Genomic DNA, 18,134 nt, shown 5'->3' with positions numbered 1-18,134 from the left:
CTTTGTGCTTCCCAGAACACGAAGTTAAAAATATTGTCCTGAAATAAAAACATGAGGCTCTAGTGGAATAACAAAACTGCAAATTGCATCACTCTTATTCATTATTTATCTTCCAGAAGATTTGGATTCTGTTCCCCACTTAAAGGAGACTTGGCCAATTTGGGTCTCTACACCTATTCTGGGAATAATACCAGCTGTATATTACTTTAAACTAGATATCTCTAAGCTTCAATATAAAAGAAACATTAAAAATCTAGTCTCTGAGTGTCCCTAGTCTTCTGGGTCTTTTAGCCATCCATTTTTTTTTAGGGATGAAACATATGTAAGAGAATTATTTCTGTTGTCCTCAAGAGTGAATGAGAAGTCTGTAGCCTCCCCTTCCCTCCATTCAACCTCACACGTAAGGCTAGAGGAGTGATAGTTCCTGCCTCTTCAGCTAGCTACTCTAGGCCCCTCCATCTTTTCCCTACAGGTTGTTACCTCCAGCTTCTCCCCAATTTAACGGCCCCGTAGTATATTAGCAAAGTATTGTCACCTTCAAAGAATCTGAGAAGGGGCTTGTAATTTGGAAAGGAGGAATCTAGAGTCAGAACAAGGTCTGTGAAAGTTTACAAGGTAAATTACCTTGCATGGATCATTTGTGACACAAGATCATCCCTTTCTGAAATACTTCGCAGACTTCTTGCTGATACTTTGCAAAAACACAACCATACTAGATTAGATCCTGGAAATATGCAACTGGGCTGCACTATTGCCTTTGGTTTATTTAAAAAGAAATTATATAGTTTATTACAATAACTGAGAATCATGTAAGAAAGTCCTTCAAATATGACAGTGTTTTAAAAAAAATGTGCTTGTCAAATTGGGAAACCGGAATGCCTTTCAACTATGTTGCCAACCTGGAAAGGCACACTCAAAGACACCACCCAGAGGAGTATGCTGCATTTGTTTTAGAAAAAAAAATTACAGAATAAAAATCATAAATGATGACAACATGCATGCAATTCTGGTGAACCCACATCAAGAAGTCTACTATAACACAAGGTATTTTGGACTCCTGTGTTCACAGCTAAGGCAACTACAATAATAAAGTGGGTTGGTATGTATGAAATCACCCAAGCCATACATATACATACCAACCCACTTTAACAATCATAGATTTTTAAATATTTAGAGGTGTGTCTTTCTTTTGATCTCTTTAAATGCTGGAGTCAGAAGAACAAATTGTCCCACAATAATATATCAAATCCTAAAGGGATCAGTCAGTTTTGTGTGGCACAATCCACTTTCAATGAAATTAGTCTTCCCTTGATTTCTTCTTTGATCCCCTCCTGAAGGGTAGCCCATACACTTCAGCTTACAGTTGAAGACTAATTGAAGGAATGTACAATCTGACCTAATTCATAAAGCTCAGTATGTCTGTGTTTAAAAAAACAAAAAATCTGAGGAACCAGGCGATCATGCTCATGCCTGTTGCCGTAACTGCAGATTCTCCATATGTAGACTGGTGCTTTTGGAGTAATGCCTCAAGCACAGACTGATGGGATCACATCATCATGTGGACCTGGGATGACCTGCAGTGGCTCCCAGAACTTTTGTATGAAGAAGTAGATATTCTGGTAATCAACTTGTCATGACTCTTCAGCGTCCAAACACATGCATGAAGGGGCCATGCAAGCTCAGAAGTGGGTCTCTATAGCCATCAGAGAGAAGCCTCCCCAGCCTGTTACATGTCTGTGGCTAACCCGTTAGGTGTTGGCCTGTCAACTGATAGGGTGGTGGTTGTGGAGGCTTGTGAGGCAATCATGACTGTGATTTACCTAAACAAGTTGGGCGTTGTCAAGGTTTTTCCCCCCACTTTGAACTTTAGGGTTCAAGAAGTGGGGACCTGCATGATTACTTTTAAGCTTAATTACTAGCTTAAATCTGGTACACTGCCACCAGCCAGAAGTTTGTGTTTGGCACACCTTCTGTTCCCCCAAAACCTTCCCTGGGGAACCTAACACCCAAACCCCTTGGGTCTTAAAACAAGGAGAAATTAATCATCCCCCTCTGTTTTCCCCCCAGACTCTCCCCTCCCTGAGTTGCCTTGAGAGGCTATACAGGTCCAAACTCCTTGGATCTTAAAACTAAGAGGAATTAACCATCCCCCCTTCCTTTTTCCCCCACCAATCCTTGGTGAGTTTAGACTCAATCCCTTGGATTCTAAAACAAGGAAAAAATCAATCAGGTTCTTAAAAAGAAAGCTTTTAATTAAAGAAAGAAAAGGTAAAATTTATCTCTGTAAAATTAGGATGGAAAATGCTTTAAAGGGTACTCAGATTCATATAGACTAGAGGGACCCCTCTCCCCAGCCTGAGATTTAAAGTTACAGCAAACAGAGGTAAAAATCCTTCCAGCAAAAAGACGCATTTACCAGTTGAGAAAACAAACATAAGACTAATCTGCCTTGCCTGGCTACTTACAAGTTTGAAACATGAAAGACTGATTCAGAAAGATTTGGAGAAGCCTGAGTGTATGTCTCGTCCCTCTCAGTCCCGAGAGCGAACAACAAACCAAACAAAAAGCACAAACAACGACTTCCCTCCACCAAGATTTGAAAGTATCTTGTCCCCCCATTGGTCCTCTGGTCAGGTGTCAGCCAGGTTCACTGAGCTTCTTAACCCTTTACAGGTAAAAGGGACATTAACCCATAACCATCTGTTTATGACAGGTGTTAAAAATGTTCCTGAAATAATTGCTGGCTTTGAGAGAATGGGCTTCCCAAACTGGCCTGGAGTTTTGAGGGAACTCATGTGCCCAAAATTTCCCCTCTACAGGGAACACATGAGTATATACACCACAAGTGATACTACTCCATCATTTTGCAGGCCCTGGACTACCAGAGAGGCAAGGTCATAGACATCAGCATAGGATTTACTAGCAAGATGCATGATGCCAGTGTTTTCCAGAGATTGAGACTGTACCTTCATGGACAAACCGGGAAATTGTTCCTACCAAATGACATTGTTATAAATGGAGTAACTGTCCCCACTTTATTCTAGTGGACTCTGCTTACCCCCTTTTGCCATCTTTTATGGGTCCGTAACCTGATTGCAGAAGGCCTGGCAAAAAGAAGGTTCAGTTACCTGTTCAGTAGCTGTAAAATGGTGGTTGAATGTGGGATTAGTAGATTGAAATGAAGGTGGTGCGGCCTTCAGAACGGTTTGGATGCCAGTGTTGTCCACATTGTGGCCTGATGAGCACTGCTCAATGTCTGCTAGGCCAAAGCTGAGCCATTTCACCAGGAATGGATCTAAGACACTGCTGGGCCTGTCATTATTGGGACAGTATTCACGTGCACAACAGAACTCAGAGATGCTTTATTTGCCCACAGAATGGATTTATATGGTGCCATGGATGATGGGGAATGACATAGTATTTATAATTGTGCCACATTATCTCACAAGGCTGAGGTAGTTCAAGAAGATTATACTGTGTGTGTGTGTGTCTTTATATGTGTGTGCCACCATTACTGATAGACTAGGGACAATTGTTGCTTGTTAAAACTCAATGACTGCTTATCCAATGTGAAGCACCATGGAACAATGGTTTTTCTTCATCTTGTGGGTAGGTGCTTAAGGAGGTAGTGATCCTGTTTTCAGATGTGATTTGGTGGTCTGTAGGAGACACCAAATAGTACACTGTCTTGTGCTTTATTTGTTATGACATTGATCTGTCAGCATGCAAGATCATTTTCTTTCGAGTTGTCAGTGACTTGGAAATTAGTAATCTCATTTCCCCTTCTTTTGAACTCCATTCTTCCTAAGCAGGTTATAACCATTGATTTTAACTTTACAGTCATGCCAGTCTCCTCACCAGACTTCAGCCGTACCAACTAAGGTGGATTTTTGTTCATAAATGAGCAATTCTAATTACAGTTGTTTTATTACATAGGCTCCTGGTATAGATGTACAGGCAATTAAAACATTCCTATCTTCATGTCCTTTTTTATCTTGATCAATTTTATCAACATTTTGATACTGTGCTAAATAAGTGCTTGTTTCACCAGAGACAGAATAAAAAGATATGGTCTCCAGAACCAAGGTTTCTATTGCTGTAGCTCCCATCTCTAGATTAGTTTAAATGACTCAAACTATTGAACTTTTTTTGTGCAACAATCTCACATTCTAATACAGTGGTTACCAGATGAATGTATCGTTCAAGATTTAAACTAGATCAGACAGTTCTGATCAGCTTTTATCAAAATGCAGGAGCAGATTGGGCTTCTCCAAACTCCACTCACAGATTTTAATAAGGTGCTCCCCCATTTCAGCAGTTTTAAAATCATTAACTTCCTCCTCTTCCTCCATTTAATAATAGGCATTTATCATACACAGCTTTTTACAGTTGTCTGGTAAAGGAACCCTTCAGAGTTTAATGGTAAACAACTCGTTAACCAAAGGAGGTTATTTAAAAATCTGATTTGTTTTCCAAAATTGATTTATCATCAAAACCATCATATCATGTATTCACTATCTTACTGTGCTTGCATAGCACCAAGCAAAATGGGCCTTTTACCTGCTACTTTAATATACAAATTAATAATAAAAAGGATGTCAAACCTATCTGGGCAAAGGAGGCAGGACGAACAAACCGGAGGTGGAAGCCACTGAGAGATCTGTGTTGGCAGTAAAATCCTTGGGGTAGCTTCAGTCAACTTTCTCATTCCTTTTCTAGTAGATAGCAAAGTAACTACTATGGACTCCTCCCTTCCCCCTCCAACCTGTTTGTTTGTTTGTTTTTTCTTCTTTCTGCTTTACAGATTATGTTTAATGAAGAACTTGGGAGTCCCTTTGTTATAGCCCACAGTGTTTCCTTTGTAAAGTCAGATGTGCATTCAGTAGCTGGGCTTCTGCTTCGAGTAGAAAAAGATGAACTGGATGCAAAAGGAAGTGGCTTCCATGTGTCCTTGGAATGGGTTACAATCACAGAAGTAGACAAAGAGGGTGAGTATTTTATGTTTATATTCTTTGCAGATACTTTGAAAAGTTGAAACCTCACTATTTAAAAAAAAATTGTATCTGGAATATCAGGGTTGGAAGGGACCTCAAAACAGGACCAATCCCCAACTAAATCCACAAAGTGCCCCCTCAAGGATTGAACTCACAATCTTGGGTTTAGCAGACCAATGCTCAAACCACTGAGCTATCCCTCTGATTAGTCGTTTCACAATTTTAATTATTTTAATTATGTTTTTCAAAACTTTAACTCAGTTTCTATCTTCTTTTTTTTTTTCCAATATAAGTTGGGAGTGGGGAATGTGAACCTATAATTTGCTAAATATCTCTGAGGCCAAGTAATGGGTAAACAATACAAATGTTCATATGATGTGAGTGACTAGAAAAACAGGTTAGTGCAGTAGCACTTTACATGTAGAGATATACAATGCAAATTCCCAGAGAGGTCTCAAATAAAAATGAGTTAGGTCTTCTCACCTTAGTCTTAGCAAACCTTTGTTCTAATCTCCAAACCACTGAACAATTAGATACTATTTTCAGCCTCTGGTTAAAAGGCTTGGAATTTGAATGGTAAAGGGATTTACAAATTAGGATTAGAAAATGACTATAACGGGACATAGTATAGGAATACAAATCAATGATATATGGAGAGAATATTGAATGTTCTTTAACCTTTTCTATAATAAAAACAAGGAGACATTTAATTCATCTGACAATGATTTAGTATACAGTGGTTAAACTGTGGAACTCAGTGAGTTTAGTAAAATCCAGCAAAGTATGTTTGTATATATAGCAATTTCGCCACCCCAAGTGCGGCGGCACGCCACGGGAGGCGCTCTGCCGCTTGCCAGTCCTGCAGCTCCGGTGGACCTCCCACAGGCTTCCCTGTGGGGGGTCCGGTGGTCCCGCGGCTCCGGTGGACCTCCCGCAGGTGTGCCTGCGGGTGCTCCACCGGAGCTGCGGGACCAGCAGACCCTCCGCAGGCATGCCTGCGGGAGGTCCACCGGAGCCGCCTGCCGCCTTCCCGGCAACTGGCAGAGCGCCCCCCGCGGTGTGCCGCCCCAAGCACGCGCTTGGCGCGCTGTGGCCTGGAGCCGACCCTGTATACGGTGAGATAGTTAGATGACTGAGTTAATATAAACATCCACAGTTGCATTAAATAGGATAACTTTTATAAGGACTCTAAGACCCCATGTTTCAGAATGTAGGATGACCAGTAATTGTTTGGGGGTAGGGGGAGAGTGCATTTTTTAAGTTTTACTAATTTAATTTATCCTGGCTTATAACTAAAATTGAAGCAGCTAATTTACGTTTTTCTGTCATCTTGGTCCGCCGCCACCCCCCAATCTCTCTCTCTCTCTCTCTCTCTCTCTCTCTCTGGCCTTGGCTACGCTGGCGCTTTACAGCGCTGCAACTTTGTCACTCAGGGGTGTGAAAAAAACACCCCCCTGAGCGCTGCAAGATACAGCGCTGTAAAGCGCCAGTGTAAACAGTGCCGCAGCCCTGGGAGTGCGGCTCCCAGTGCTGCAAGCTAATCCCCGTGGGGAGGCGGAGTACGTGCAGCGCTGGGAGAGCTCTCTCCTAGCACTGGCGCTGCGGCCACACTCACACTTCAAAACGCTGCCGCAGCAGCGCTTTGAAGTTTAGAGTGTAGCCAAGCCCTCTGTCTTAACATGTTAACTCTTCTTTCTCCTCTCTCTGCCACCCTCCCCCACCCCCCAGCCTTTTCTCCTAGATCAAATCTCTAAGGGTCCATTGCAGCCTAAATAGTGTCTCAATGCCTTCTGGTCCATAATAGACTTTAGACCTCTTGGATGCAGAAGGTATGAGTTAACAAGCCTGGACTAGTTGATTCTGCTCAGCTCTGTTGCCATAATATATATATATTATACATTATATATATATGTATATATGTATATGTATGTATATTATGGTAACAGAGCTGAGCAGAATCAACTAGTCCAGGCTTGTTAACTCATACCTTCTGCATCCAAGAGGTCTAAAGTCTATTATGGACTTTGTATATATAATCCTAGTTCTCAGGGAATTAGACTCCATTGAACATGCTTATGAGGTCTCTAAATGTTTTAACATTGGAGCAGACTCTTTTCTAGATGACTTGTCAGTTAAGAGTGAAATAAATGGCCTGAAGATGTAATAATAATAAAATAAAAAAATCTGGGTATTGTTGAGGAGGTTTCTCCATCTCCTCCTTCCTTAGCACTATGCTTAAGTACTCTAAAGGATGAAGGCCCCATGCAGAAATTCAGTGGTTGCAGGAGAGGAGCTTTTTGCATTTATAAAGAAGTATTAGATGATTCACCCCTCCAGTAAATCTCATCTGAGCACTGTTGTAGGGTTAATCCAGCCTAGATCTGCATTAAATCCTGTTTGCATCATAGCAGTGGGAGGTGGGGATTTTAAAGGGAGTTGAGAATCTGCAATTTGGAGCCTGAAATTAAGGAAATTACTATTATGACTTCCCCTCCTCCTGGATGAGTATAACCTGCATTTGGGGTGTTGACTTTTTGTTGCTGTTGCTTCTTATGCTGAAATTTGTTTTGGCTAGGTAGGCCTACTTCAGGATTTAAGGCTTGTAAAGAAAGCCTGCTATTATTTTCAGCTGAATTTAGCTCTAGTGTTGTATTGTTTATCTGTTTCAGTTGATTATACTTTTGGTTTTGTTTCCTCTTCCTTGTACTATCTTTATTTCTAGTTTAACTTCAATTTTTGTTTCTAATTTTACAAAAATGCTTTGAGATCCTCTGATAAGTTGATACAGACGTGTAAAGATTTATTCAGTCCATATGTTTTAGTTAAATGACTTTTAAATTTCTTTGTATTGGCTGCTGTTCTTCTTTTTACTTCTTTGGAGTAAAGATCTTTCTTGCCCCCTCTCTTTCCTGCTTATTTTAAAGTACAGCTTTAAGGAATGAAGGGAGTAATGCATAATTGTATATATCCCCTGTATTCCCATCTGTGTGACTAACTGAGCATAATTCTCTGTGCTCATCCTGGTTTACATTTAGTGAGAGTATAAGAAATCATATACTCAAAGAGGAGTTTTTCCACTATGCTGAAAATTCCACCAGTGTTAGCAGGAAAGTGCAGTTACCATACTATGTTACCTACCAGCATTGATATTTAAGATGGCATATCTGCTTTAAGGCAGTCTGTGTAAGCAGAAGGAGCCAATTCTATTGTATTGAGCTTTAGAAGGTTTTGTACTATATTCTTTATTAAAGGTTGAGAGTCTTCAGCTTTCTCCATGGTCATTTTAAAGAACTAACGTGTAGACAGTCTGCATCTTGATGCAACAAGATATGTCCACACAACCCTCTCCTAATGCAAGGCCATGGACTAAGGGCATGGCTGCACTTGCAGATTTAGAGCACTTTGAGTTAAACCAGCCATCATAGAGCACAGTAGAGAGAGCGCTGTAATCTGTCTACACTGACAGCTGACAGCACACTGGCATGGCCACATTAGCAGCTCTTGCAGTGGCCACAGAGAGCAGTGCATTGTGGTAGCTATCCCAGCATGCAAGTGGCTGCAACGTGCTTTTCACATGGGGTGGGGTGGAATGTGACAGGGAGTGTGTTTGTGTGTATGTGGGGGGGAGAGAGAGTGGGTTTTGGGGGGGCTGAGAGCATGTCAGCATGCTGTCTTGTAAGTTCAGACAGCAGCAGATCTACTCCTTCCCCTCTCCCCCCCCACCTCTCTCTCTCACACAGCATTCCACAGTAATGGTTTTGTCTCAGAGCAGATAAGCATGCCAGTTGTCAAACGGAGCTTTCAAAGGGCATATCCAAAACAATGACAAGAGTGGCCACTTGACTTAATTATGGGATTATGGGACGTTTCTGGAGGCTGATGAGAGCACAGTAATGTAACACCTCGTTCACACTGATGCTGGGGCGCTCCAGCAGGGGCACATCAAACGTTATTCTTCTCGCTGAGGTGGAGTACCAGGAGCGCTCTAGGTGTGGAGTCAGAGCACTCTACATGCCTTACCAGTGTGGACTGGTAGTGAACTAGTGTGCCCAGGGCTCCTTTATTGTGCTGTAACTCGCAAGTGTAGCCAAGCCCTAAGTTGAAACGCAGGTGGACTTTAATTAAGGGCTTGGCTACACTTGAGAATTACAGTGCTGGTGGTGGTTTTACAGCGCTGTAACTTACTCCCCATCCACACTGGCAAGGCACATACAACACTGTATCTCCCTGGCTACAGCGCTGCATGTACTCCAGCTCGACGAGAGGAATAAAGAGAACAGCGCTGCTCTTGCAGCGCTGGGGTGCCAGTGTAAACAGTGATTAATCTTACTACGCTGTAACTGACCTCCGGAACCTTCCCATAATTTTTTTAAAGTAAATATAACACTCTGTTTTGTTGTGATGCCTCTTTGTTTTGTTGTGAACTCGGGGCTCCCAGAGCTGCTTATCTAAAAAACAAACACAGCTACTGTTTGCTCGAGCAGAGGGGGCGAGAAGCAGCCCGGAGAGGGGGTGGGGGGATCTGTTTTGGAGCAGCTGCTTATCTGGTCAGAAGGCTATTTGCATTTAGTGAATGAGAGAGGGGTGGAGGAAGGGGTTGAAACTTTTAAAACGATTGAAGGTTGGTGCTGTGTATCTTCAAGTCCTTAGAACTTGCAAGGCAGGGAGCTGACACAGTGTCAGCTCCAAAAATCCACTCTTTGTCCCCCCCCACGCTCCCTGTCACACTCCACCCCACCCCTCTCTTTTGAAAAGCACAGTTGCAGCCACTTGAACGCTGGGATAGCTGCCCATAAAGCACCACTCCCAACACCGCTGCAAATGTGGCCACACTGCAGCGCTTTCCCTACACAGCTGTATGAAGAGAGCTTTAACTCCCAGCGCTGCACACCTGCAAGTGTAGCCAAACCCGAAGTTACCGATTCACTGTGTGTGAAATTCACACTTTCTCACAAACAGCGAGAGTAGCTGGCTTTGTGCAGGGATTGGGGGTGAATAGTCTACCATACAGCTTCTGGGGAGGTTGTCAACAGTGTCTTTCCATGTGCCCCTGTTTAGTATGGGACTCCGCCTAGGGGTAGATCTGTAGGCTATCTACCTATCAGTACCCTTAACATCAAGCTGTTTGGGGCTATCATGGAGCCCGGTTGTGGAGGGAACCTATGTGTCCACATTTCCTAAATTAGATTCTGCGTAGTGCACAGAATAAGTGGTAAAGGGGGACTTGCTTACTCTTCCACAAAGAGTGACTTCTGGATAGTACTTGTGCATATGATTGATTGATTGATTGCATGGTGGTTAGCATCGCATTACTAAATTTGTACTGAGGTGACCAAGAGTAGCATTAGTGTTAATAATGCTGCTTCATATTTTCCCTTCATCTGTTTCCCTTCTGTCGAATCTCTTCCCTTCCCCTCTGACACCTACTGTCTTCAAACCCAGTTTATTTTCTATATCCTCTCCATGTCTACCTCCAATTAATCCATGCACTGAGGACATGAGAAGTAGGCGCTCGAGACCTTTTGAGTTCTAGCCCCTGCCCATTAAGTTCCTTGGCAACTTCATGTGAACAAGAGTGTGGAGACTAGCTTCATCCTGCTAATCAGTGATATTGGAGCTCAGTGTGCTGTGCTGTGTGTGCTAGCTCTCCAATGAGTTGTCTCACTAACTTGTGGCCAGAGCTTTCACTGATAGCTTAGCAGGAGAGACCTCGGAATGCAGTTGATAATCTTGTAAGAAGTATTCATACAGCTATGCAAAGAGACTTAAAATTTAGGAGCATGGTTTAGAGCAGGGTGGGCAAACTTTCTGGCCTAAGGGCCACATCTGAGTATGGAAATTGTATGACGGGCCAAGAATCCTCATGAAATTGGGGGTTGGGATGCGGGAGGGGGTGAGGTCTCTGGCTGGACGTGTGGAGACTCAGGTGAGTTTGGGGGTGAGGGGTTTGGGACACAGAAGGGTGTTCCAGGCTGGGACCAAGGGGTTCGGAGGGAGGGAGGGGGAGCCAGGGCTGGGGCAAGGGGATTGGTGTGTGGTGCAGGGGAGGCTCGGGGTGCCAGGCTCCAGGAGGCGCTTGCCGTTGCTTCTGAGAGATGCTTGAGGTATGTCCCCCCTCTGACTTCTACATGGAGGTGCAGCGCCAGTGGTCAGTGGGAGCTGCAGAGCCAGCACTTAGGGCAGGGGCAGCATGCGGAGCCCCCTAGCTAGAGCCAGAGGGGGGACATGCCACTGCTTCTGGGAGCCACGTGGAGCCATGGCACGAACAGAGCAGGACAAGTCTCTGACCCCGTTCCCTGGCTGGAGCTCAAGGGCCAGATTAAAAGGTCTGACAGGTCGCCGTAGTTTTCCCACCTCTGATCTTCACCCCAGTTTTCTATGCTGCCTTCATATGTAGATTTTCTTTTTCCATTAAGTTTGATGTATGTAAAAAGAGGAAAATATTAGAGCTGAAATCACTTACAGAAATCCAAAATGATAATCTTACTCTAGCTTTATGTACACCACTAGAAATATAAGGGAAAATAATTTTACTTAGATAATACTTTATGGAATTGGAATAATTCATTTTACCAGGAAATAACAGTTGTTATAATACAATAATTTGTGCCTCTCTTCCTACCCTCAGTTAAAGTTTACAGAGCAGATAACCTTGTAGAAAAGGTTCTGCAAGAGGGCTGTAGATTAAAGGCAGTTGAAAATAGATTTTTTTGCTGAAAATGTTGGAGTTTCTTTAATTTTCTTCAAACTTCACCATAACATTTTCATGCATTTTTTATGAGTAACTTGGAAAAAAAAATCTGTTTCCAAAAACTAAATCTTTTTGGTTTGATCTTGTCAGAAAACCAGAACATTGTCAAATGAATTTTTTCTGTATTAATTTTTTTTACAAAAACACATTTCCCACAATATTGACCAGCTCTACTGTAGATGATACATGAACTATATATCTCAAATAGGTTTTGCTTCTCTTTCAAAGAGCCATTTATATTATTTACTTTAATCTAGCTGAGTAACACAAAGTATAATTCTTAATTTTCTGTGTAACAAGGTTTGTATCAGTGAAAAGACAAAACAGCAAGAAGTTTATGGAGGGATAGTATGATGGGATAGCCTAATTTTGGCAATTAATTTGGCAATTGACATTTGATTATCAGCAAGTAAGTATGCCCAGTGGTCTGTGATGGGATGTTAGATGGGATGGGATCTGAGTTACTACAGAGAATTCTTTCCTGGGTGCTGGCTGGTGAGTCTTGCCCACGTGCTCAGGGTTTAACTGATCGCCATATTTGGAGTCGGGAAGGAATTTTCCTCCATGGCAGATTGGCAGAGGCCCTGGAGGTTTTTCACCTTCCTCTGCAGCATTAGGCACAGGTCACTTGCTGGTGGATTCTCTGCAGCTTGAGGTCTTCAAACCACAATTTGAGGACTTCAGTAACTCAGACATTGTATAATGCCTTATGTCTTCAAAGTGCTTTACACACACAAAATTTCTTGTATCGACTTCTTAAAATTAAATGTTAGTCATAACATTATTTAAATGAAGAATGTTCAATGTCAGTAGCTGGTTGTATAATTGAAAGTTTACATTACATAATTGAATGTTTACACACTTATGGCTATCTGAGTCAAAATATATCTCTAGTGCTTCTCTGTGTATCAGATGTGTCTCAGTAGAGAGAGAGAATTTGTCAGAGCTCTGACCGCCTTATGTGCAAATGAACTGTGTGTTCGTGTGTGCGTTTTTTGTTTTTTGCTTTTGTTTTTAACACTACCAAATATCACTCGTTTATGGTCCAATTGCTTGATAGTTTTTTTTATATTTTGTTAAACCTCTGAAACATCTTTTGGTAACGAGATGACAGCATGTTTAAGTAGTAAGCCACAATACATGCTTCATAATCTATGTAATAAAATTCCAGGATTGTCACTCAGAAGCCTAGAATGTACCTTGAGTCAATGTGATGTGATGGAAGCATGATTGAGAGCTTTTTTGTTTTTGTTCAGATTATCACCGAGTTGAATCATCACTGCATTTGAAAATCTATTACTATACAACTTTTAAATTCTCAGCCGTTTTGGCTTTATGAATTACACCCATGTAGTGTACAGCTACAGTAAGGCATGATCCTAGGCCACACCAAGAGTTTTAACCATTGTGATGTCCAGAAGAAAAATGTTGATTTTAACCCTCTTAATTTAAATGAAACAAGCACAGAAACAGTTTTCTTACTTTTCAAATATTTCTAATCTTTTTCTTGTTTAGTAGTTTACATTTAACTCAGTACTGTACTATATTTACCTCCACCTTTTCGGGGGGAGGAGGGGGAGGTCCTCTGCTGCTATCTAATTGCATACTTCTGGTTCCTAATGAGTTTATAACTCTGCTGTTTGTAACTATGAGGGTGTGGGAGGAAGCATCATTGCTAAGAACGTGTATGCTAGACTTCTATCCAGATGGATACACATAGCCAAAAAGTACATGTGTCATTACTGGGGCAGAATTCACACGTGCAACAGAAATCAGAGATGCTTTGTGCAGTCGTATAATGGGTTTGCATAGTCCAATGAATTAGGGGCAATGAAATAATTTGTGTATATATATGTACAGTAATATGAGTGAATAGGGAATGAAATAGTATTTGTAACTGTGCCACAGTAATTCCCTGGGTATAGGCCAGATCTGGAAGGCATTTTTTCTGAATTTGTAGTATGCATTTTGTATACTCAAGTCATGTACCTCATCACACAGTTTGACTGTCATAGTATGTGTGAAAATTTTCATGCTGGTCTATAAAATTTGGCCATATGTTTTAACACAAAGCTTAATTGTGGGATTGAAACTTTGACATTTGAGGGTTTTTTATGCATGTTGTTTAAACTCAAAGCACAGTTTATGGATTACTGTGAGGAAGTTCCTCCAAAGTAAATGTAATAAACCATGATGATGATATCTTGTGTGCATGTCGAACACTTTATTTGTAAACAAGCGTGTAACAGAAACTCAGTGTTAAAAAGCTGATAGGCAGACTAGCTGCCAGAAAAACTTACAACACAACTAACAGTGCAAAACCCACAGAACAGTGGATTGGTGGAAATACAGTGCGCAGTGGTGCAAAACACTTAGACACTGGCATTGAACGGAGTTTCTGTTCTCTTTGGCCCTTCTAATGCATTTCATGTGCACAGGCTGCTGCTGGACTAGAGTCAAGTGGAGGACTGTAGAGAGTATATTTGGCAGTTCCAACTACAGTTAATTCCTTGTGACATAAACCACCCAAGCCCAGTGTTGTCCGAAGGGTGCATGGCTTGCGGGACATGGTAGCATGGGGCTACCGTAGGAAGAAGTACAGCTAGAGCCTGCAGTCTTATTGCCATGAGCATCATCTCACACAGTTCTTTCTGTGTGCTCTTTCTTCCTCCCTCAACTTGCATTCCTGCTCCAAAATCTGCACTGCCAATCTCTTCATGCCATTCAGCCTCTCTCTTCCCACCCCACCACCCATGCCTTGTATTTTTGTCTCTTCGGTATTCCAGCTGCTGGTTGGCCTTTTGCAGGATTTCACCCATTACTTTGTCTCGGGCTTGCTCCCTCTGTGCCCATGCAGCACAGCTCACACCCCAAGGCTCCTGGTTGATGATGTAGGTCTTGCCCAAATGCTCATTGTCTAACTGATTGCCATAATTGGGGTCGGGAAAGAATTTTTCTCTGGGTCAGCTTGGCAAAGACTCTAGGGGTTGGGGTTCACCTTCCTCTGCAGCATGGGATACAGGCTACTTGCATGTTTAAATTAGTGTAAATGGTGGATTTTCTGTAACTTGAAATCTTTAAATCGTGATTTGAGGATTTCAGTAACTCAGCTAGAGGTTATGGGTCTATTTCCAGAGCTGAGTGGATGAGGTTCTGTGATCTGCAATGTGCAGGACGTCAGACTAGATCAGCGGTTCTCAAACTGTGTGAGTCGGAACCCCGAAGTCGGTTGCGACCCTGTTTTAATGGGGTTGCCAAGGCTATCTTAGACTTGTTGGGGCCAGGGGCCAGAGCCTGAGCCCCGCTGTCTGGGGCTGGAAGCCTGAGGGCTTCAACCTTGGGCAGTGGGCCTGAGATTACAGGCCTTCTGCCTAGGGCTTAAGCCCTTGGACTTTGGCTTCCACCCCCCATATTCCCCCCAGGCCTCCACCCACGGTGGCAGGGATTGGGCAGGCTAAGGCTTTGGTCCCCCCTCCTGGGGTCGTGTAGTAATTTTTGTTGTCACAAAGGGGTCGTGGTGCAATGAAGTTTGAGAACCCCTGGACAAGATGATCATGATGTTCCCTTCTGGCCTTGGAGACCATGAGGTGGAATGGCCTGCTGAGGCGAATGAAAACATGTTATGAGGAGGAAAAAAAATTACATCGCATTTGCTGCATATGGCGGGGCTCTGGCAACCTCAAGTGAAAAGATGCTATTTTTTATCATTTGGGTTTTAGGTTTTTCACATGCAAAAAATTGTCTTACAGTCCTGTGAGCTCTACCTAGCTCAGCCTCAAGACTTCAAACATCATGATAAGATGCACTTAACAAATTCAATGTAAATCATTTATAAATTCCCACCGTTTCCCACCATTGTGTGTGGTGGGTGCCACTCTCTGTGCTTTACTGCCTGTGATTTTACTGTCCTTTTAGGCAGGCAACCATGGGAGAATGTTATAGTTCTGGAGATCCCTGACTGGCAGTATAACTTTTTATCTGATGGCAGCTGGTCTTCTCTGGTAGTTCCTCTGACCTGGGGGGATTAAAAGGGTGCATTGTCATACACTATTATGGGCTCAATGCTTGCCGAAGCCCCAGAAGCTGCTCAAATGTGCATAGAAGAAGCAGTTAAAAAGCAAGTTCTCACAGATGCTGTTACTATCCCTAAACTTGCAGTAGTTGGTTTTAAGCCACATGACTTGATCTCTGTACTGATAGGTGGTCCAGAGGATATCTTAAGCTTTTTTTGAGACTTGTTTGTACACATGATCATTTCTGGCACTCTTACTGAAGTAAATGTCTGGCTCGCCTTCCATTAAAGATTGATCAGAATTCATCTGTGTTCCTGTGACTGGCTAGCAGTGCACTTGTAGGACTTCTTCCTATCGACGGTCATAGCTAATGTAGGCGACTGCTAAATGTGTTTCCAGGTGAGTGGTGAGAGTGGAAAGGCAGAGTTTTTAATGCCAAGCAGCTGCATATGAACTGTATTTGAGCCAAGCGAGGATGCTTCCACTTCCTAGGAATTGAATTTAAGGGCAGAGATACACAGGCCAGATTGATTGTAGGATAGCATTGGCCAACTCTCCAGTCATGAATTTGGGGACCCAGCCTTAAGCTGCTCCATACTGCACAATGGCAGTGCTTGGATCCAAGTCCCAGCAGGACTAAGGCACCCACATTTTCCGCCCCCCTCCTCCCAAGGGTTTGCTAACCTGAGTCAGAAAGATTTGAGTGTAGACAGTAGGGGCATTTGGGCTCAAACCTGAATCCAGGTTTACAACGCAATATAGACCTATCTATACTGACTCTTAGTGAATTGTGCCACCGGTTGTACAGTGTTATTTCCTTTAATAGTATCTTAATTTTCCTTGGACATAAGAACGGCCGTAGTGGGTCAGACCAAAGGTTCGTTATGGTCAAGTAGCGACCATGCCTGAACTTGCCTAGCTTGTCTGTCATGTATTCTAATACAGTTTTCATATGTATAAAGGTCTGTCTAGCCTTTATATTGAAAAGCTGCCTTGGCGTACAAAATTTGGCAGATCTGAAATATTTGTCCGTATTGCTGTATTTGCTGGTCTTAAAAACAGACAACACCACTACATTTTGAGGAATAATAATGTGTCCTTGTATAACACATCTCTACTTCCAGTGACTTCTAAGTTAGTAAGGTACTAGCCTATTTACAAGTACAATAGTTTCATATGAAAGGAAATAGAAGTTAAATATGGAGTATTGAAAACAACTAGAAATCAATGATCAAGAATAAATTTGATCTGAAGAGAATTTGAACAAGGTCTAAAATATTTAACTAGCTTCTCTGACATCAATGTTTGTTCAAAAGTGATTAGTTACTATTGAGCTGAGTGAATTTAGATATTGAGGCAGGGGGGAAATGCTGATACCAATGTCAGCATGTTATGCTTCTGTTTATCTCGGTGTATATTGTTGGAAGCACGGCATGGGATGGGTTGATAGCTGTACATTTTGTACAAATGCTGGACAAGATGAGCATTTTGCACTAAGAAGGGCCAGTTAGCATTAACCAGGATTTGTGTGGAACCTCTAAAAGGCATCATCAGTTAAATACAGGCCATGCATGTATAACTTTCTGCAAATTATTATTGAAAACGATATTCTGCTCTGTATTTCTCCTGGAAGACAACTGAATTGATGACCAAACTTCATTAAAAATTAAAATTTCCTTAAATTTGACAAAAACAAGAAAGCGGAAGCCCATTTCTAAAAGTTGAAAAACAGAACTTTCCAATAGCAAGGCCGAATTCCATGTAGTAGCGGAGAAAATAAGAATTATGCTGCATTATTAAGAATGAGTAGGCAGTGGGCATGCTGTGATTGCTGCTCATTATAGCAAATTAGATTCACTGTTACTTGTTCTCTCTCATTCCATTGTTCCTCCCCACCTTTGGTTCATCATATGTTAAGATTGTAAATTGCATGGGGCAGGGACTGTCTTTCTTGTTGTTGTTTGTTATTGAAGTTGTAGTAGTAGTACAGTGCCTAGCACACTTGGGCTCTAATCCCTGCTTGGAACTCTAGGTGATACAAAAGAACAAATGATAAATAATTACCATACTGGAAGAAATTAATGGCCCATCTAGTCTTTTATTTATCATGTTTCCAGTAGTGGCTAATGTGGGAGGCTAGAAAAATAGGTGGGAAAAACAACAGTGTACCTGATTACAGGGCTTTAATTTCAATCCTGATTAATTTCAGTCTCCTGTGGCTGCTGGTTTGTGTAGCAGATCTCTGGTATCAAGAACAGAGATGAACTGCTGTTTCAGGGCTGCAATATTATGAATTGACTCTGGCTGTAATATTATTTTTAGGTACAATCCATTTGTCACATTTATAATAGAATTTTTTCTTACTAGAAAATATTA

At 42.1% G+C, this 18,134-nt stretch overlaps 1 protein-coding gene across 1 annotated transcript in view; it reads left to right on the top strand.

Moving 5' to 3' along the window:
- Positions 1-18,134, top strand: part of NUDCD1 (NudC domain containing 1) — a 159,704-nt gene that overhangs the window by 71,845 nt on the left and 69,725 nt on the right. Inside the window, exon 4 of the mRNA XM_050940947.1 lies at positions 4,805-4,988. Coding sequence (XP_050796904.1) covers positions 4,805-4,988 — 184 coding nt within the window. The remainder of the gene's footprint in view (positions 1-4,804; positions 4,989-18,134) is intronic.

The sequence above is a fragment of the Gopherus flavomarginatus genome, chromosome 2, assembly GCF_025201925.1.
Source record: "Gopherus flavomarginatus isolate rGopFla2 chromosome 2, rGopFla2.mat.asm, whole genome shotgun sequence".
NCBI classification, from domain to species: Eukaryota; Metazoa; Chordata; order Testudines; family Testudinidae; genus Gopherus; species Gopherus flavomarginatus.
The sequence above is the reverse complement of the archived record's forward strand: the minus strand, read 5'-3'. Positions and strand labels throughout refer to the sequence as shown.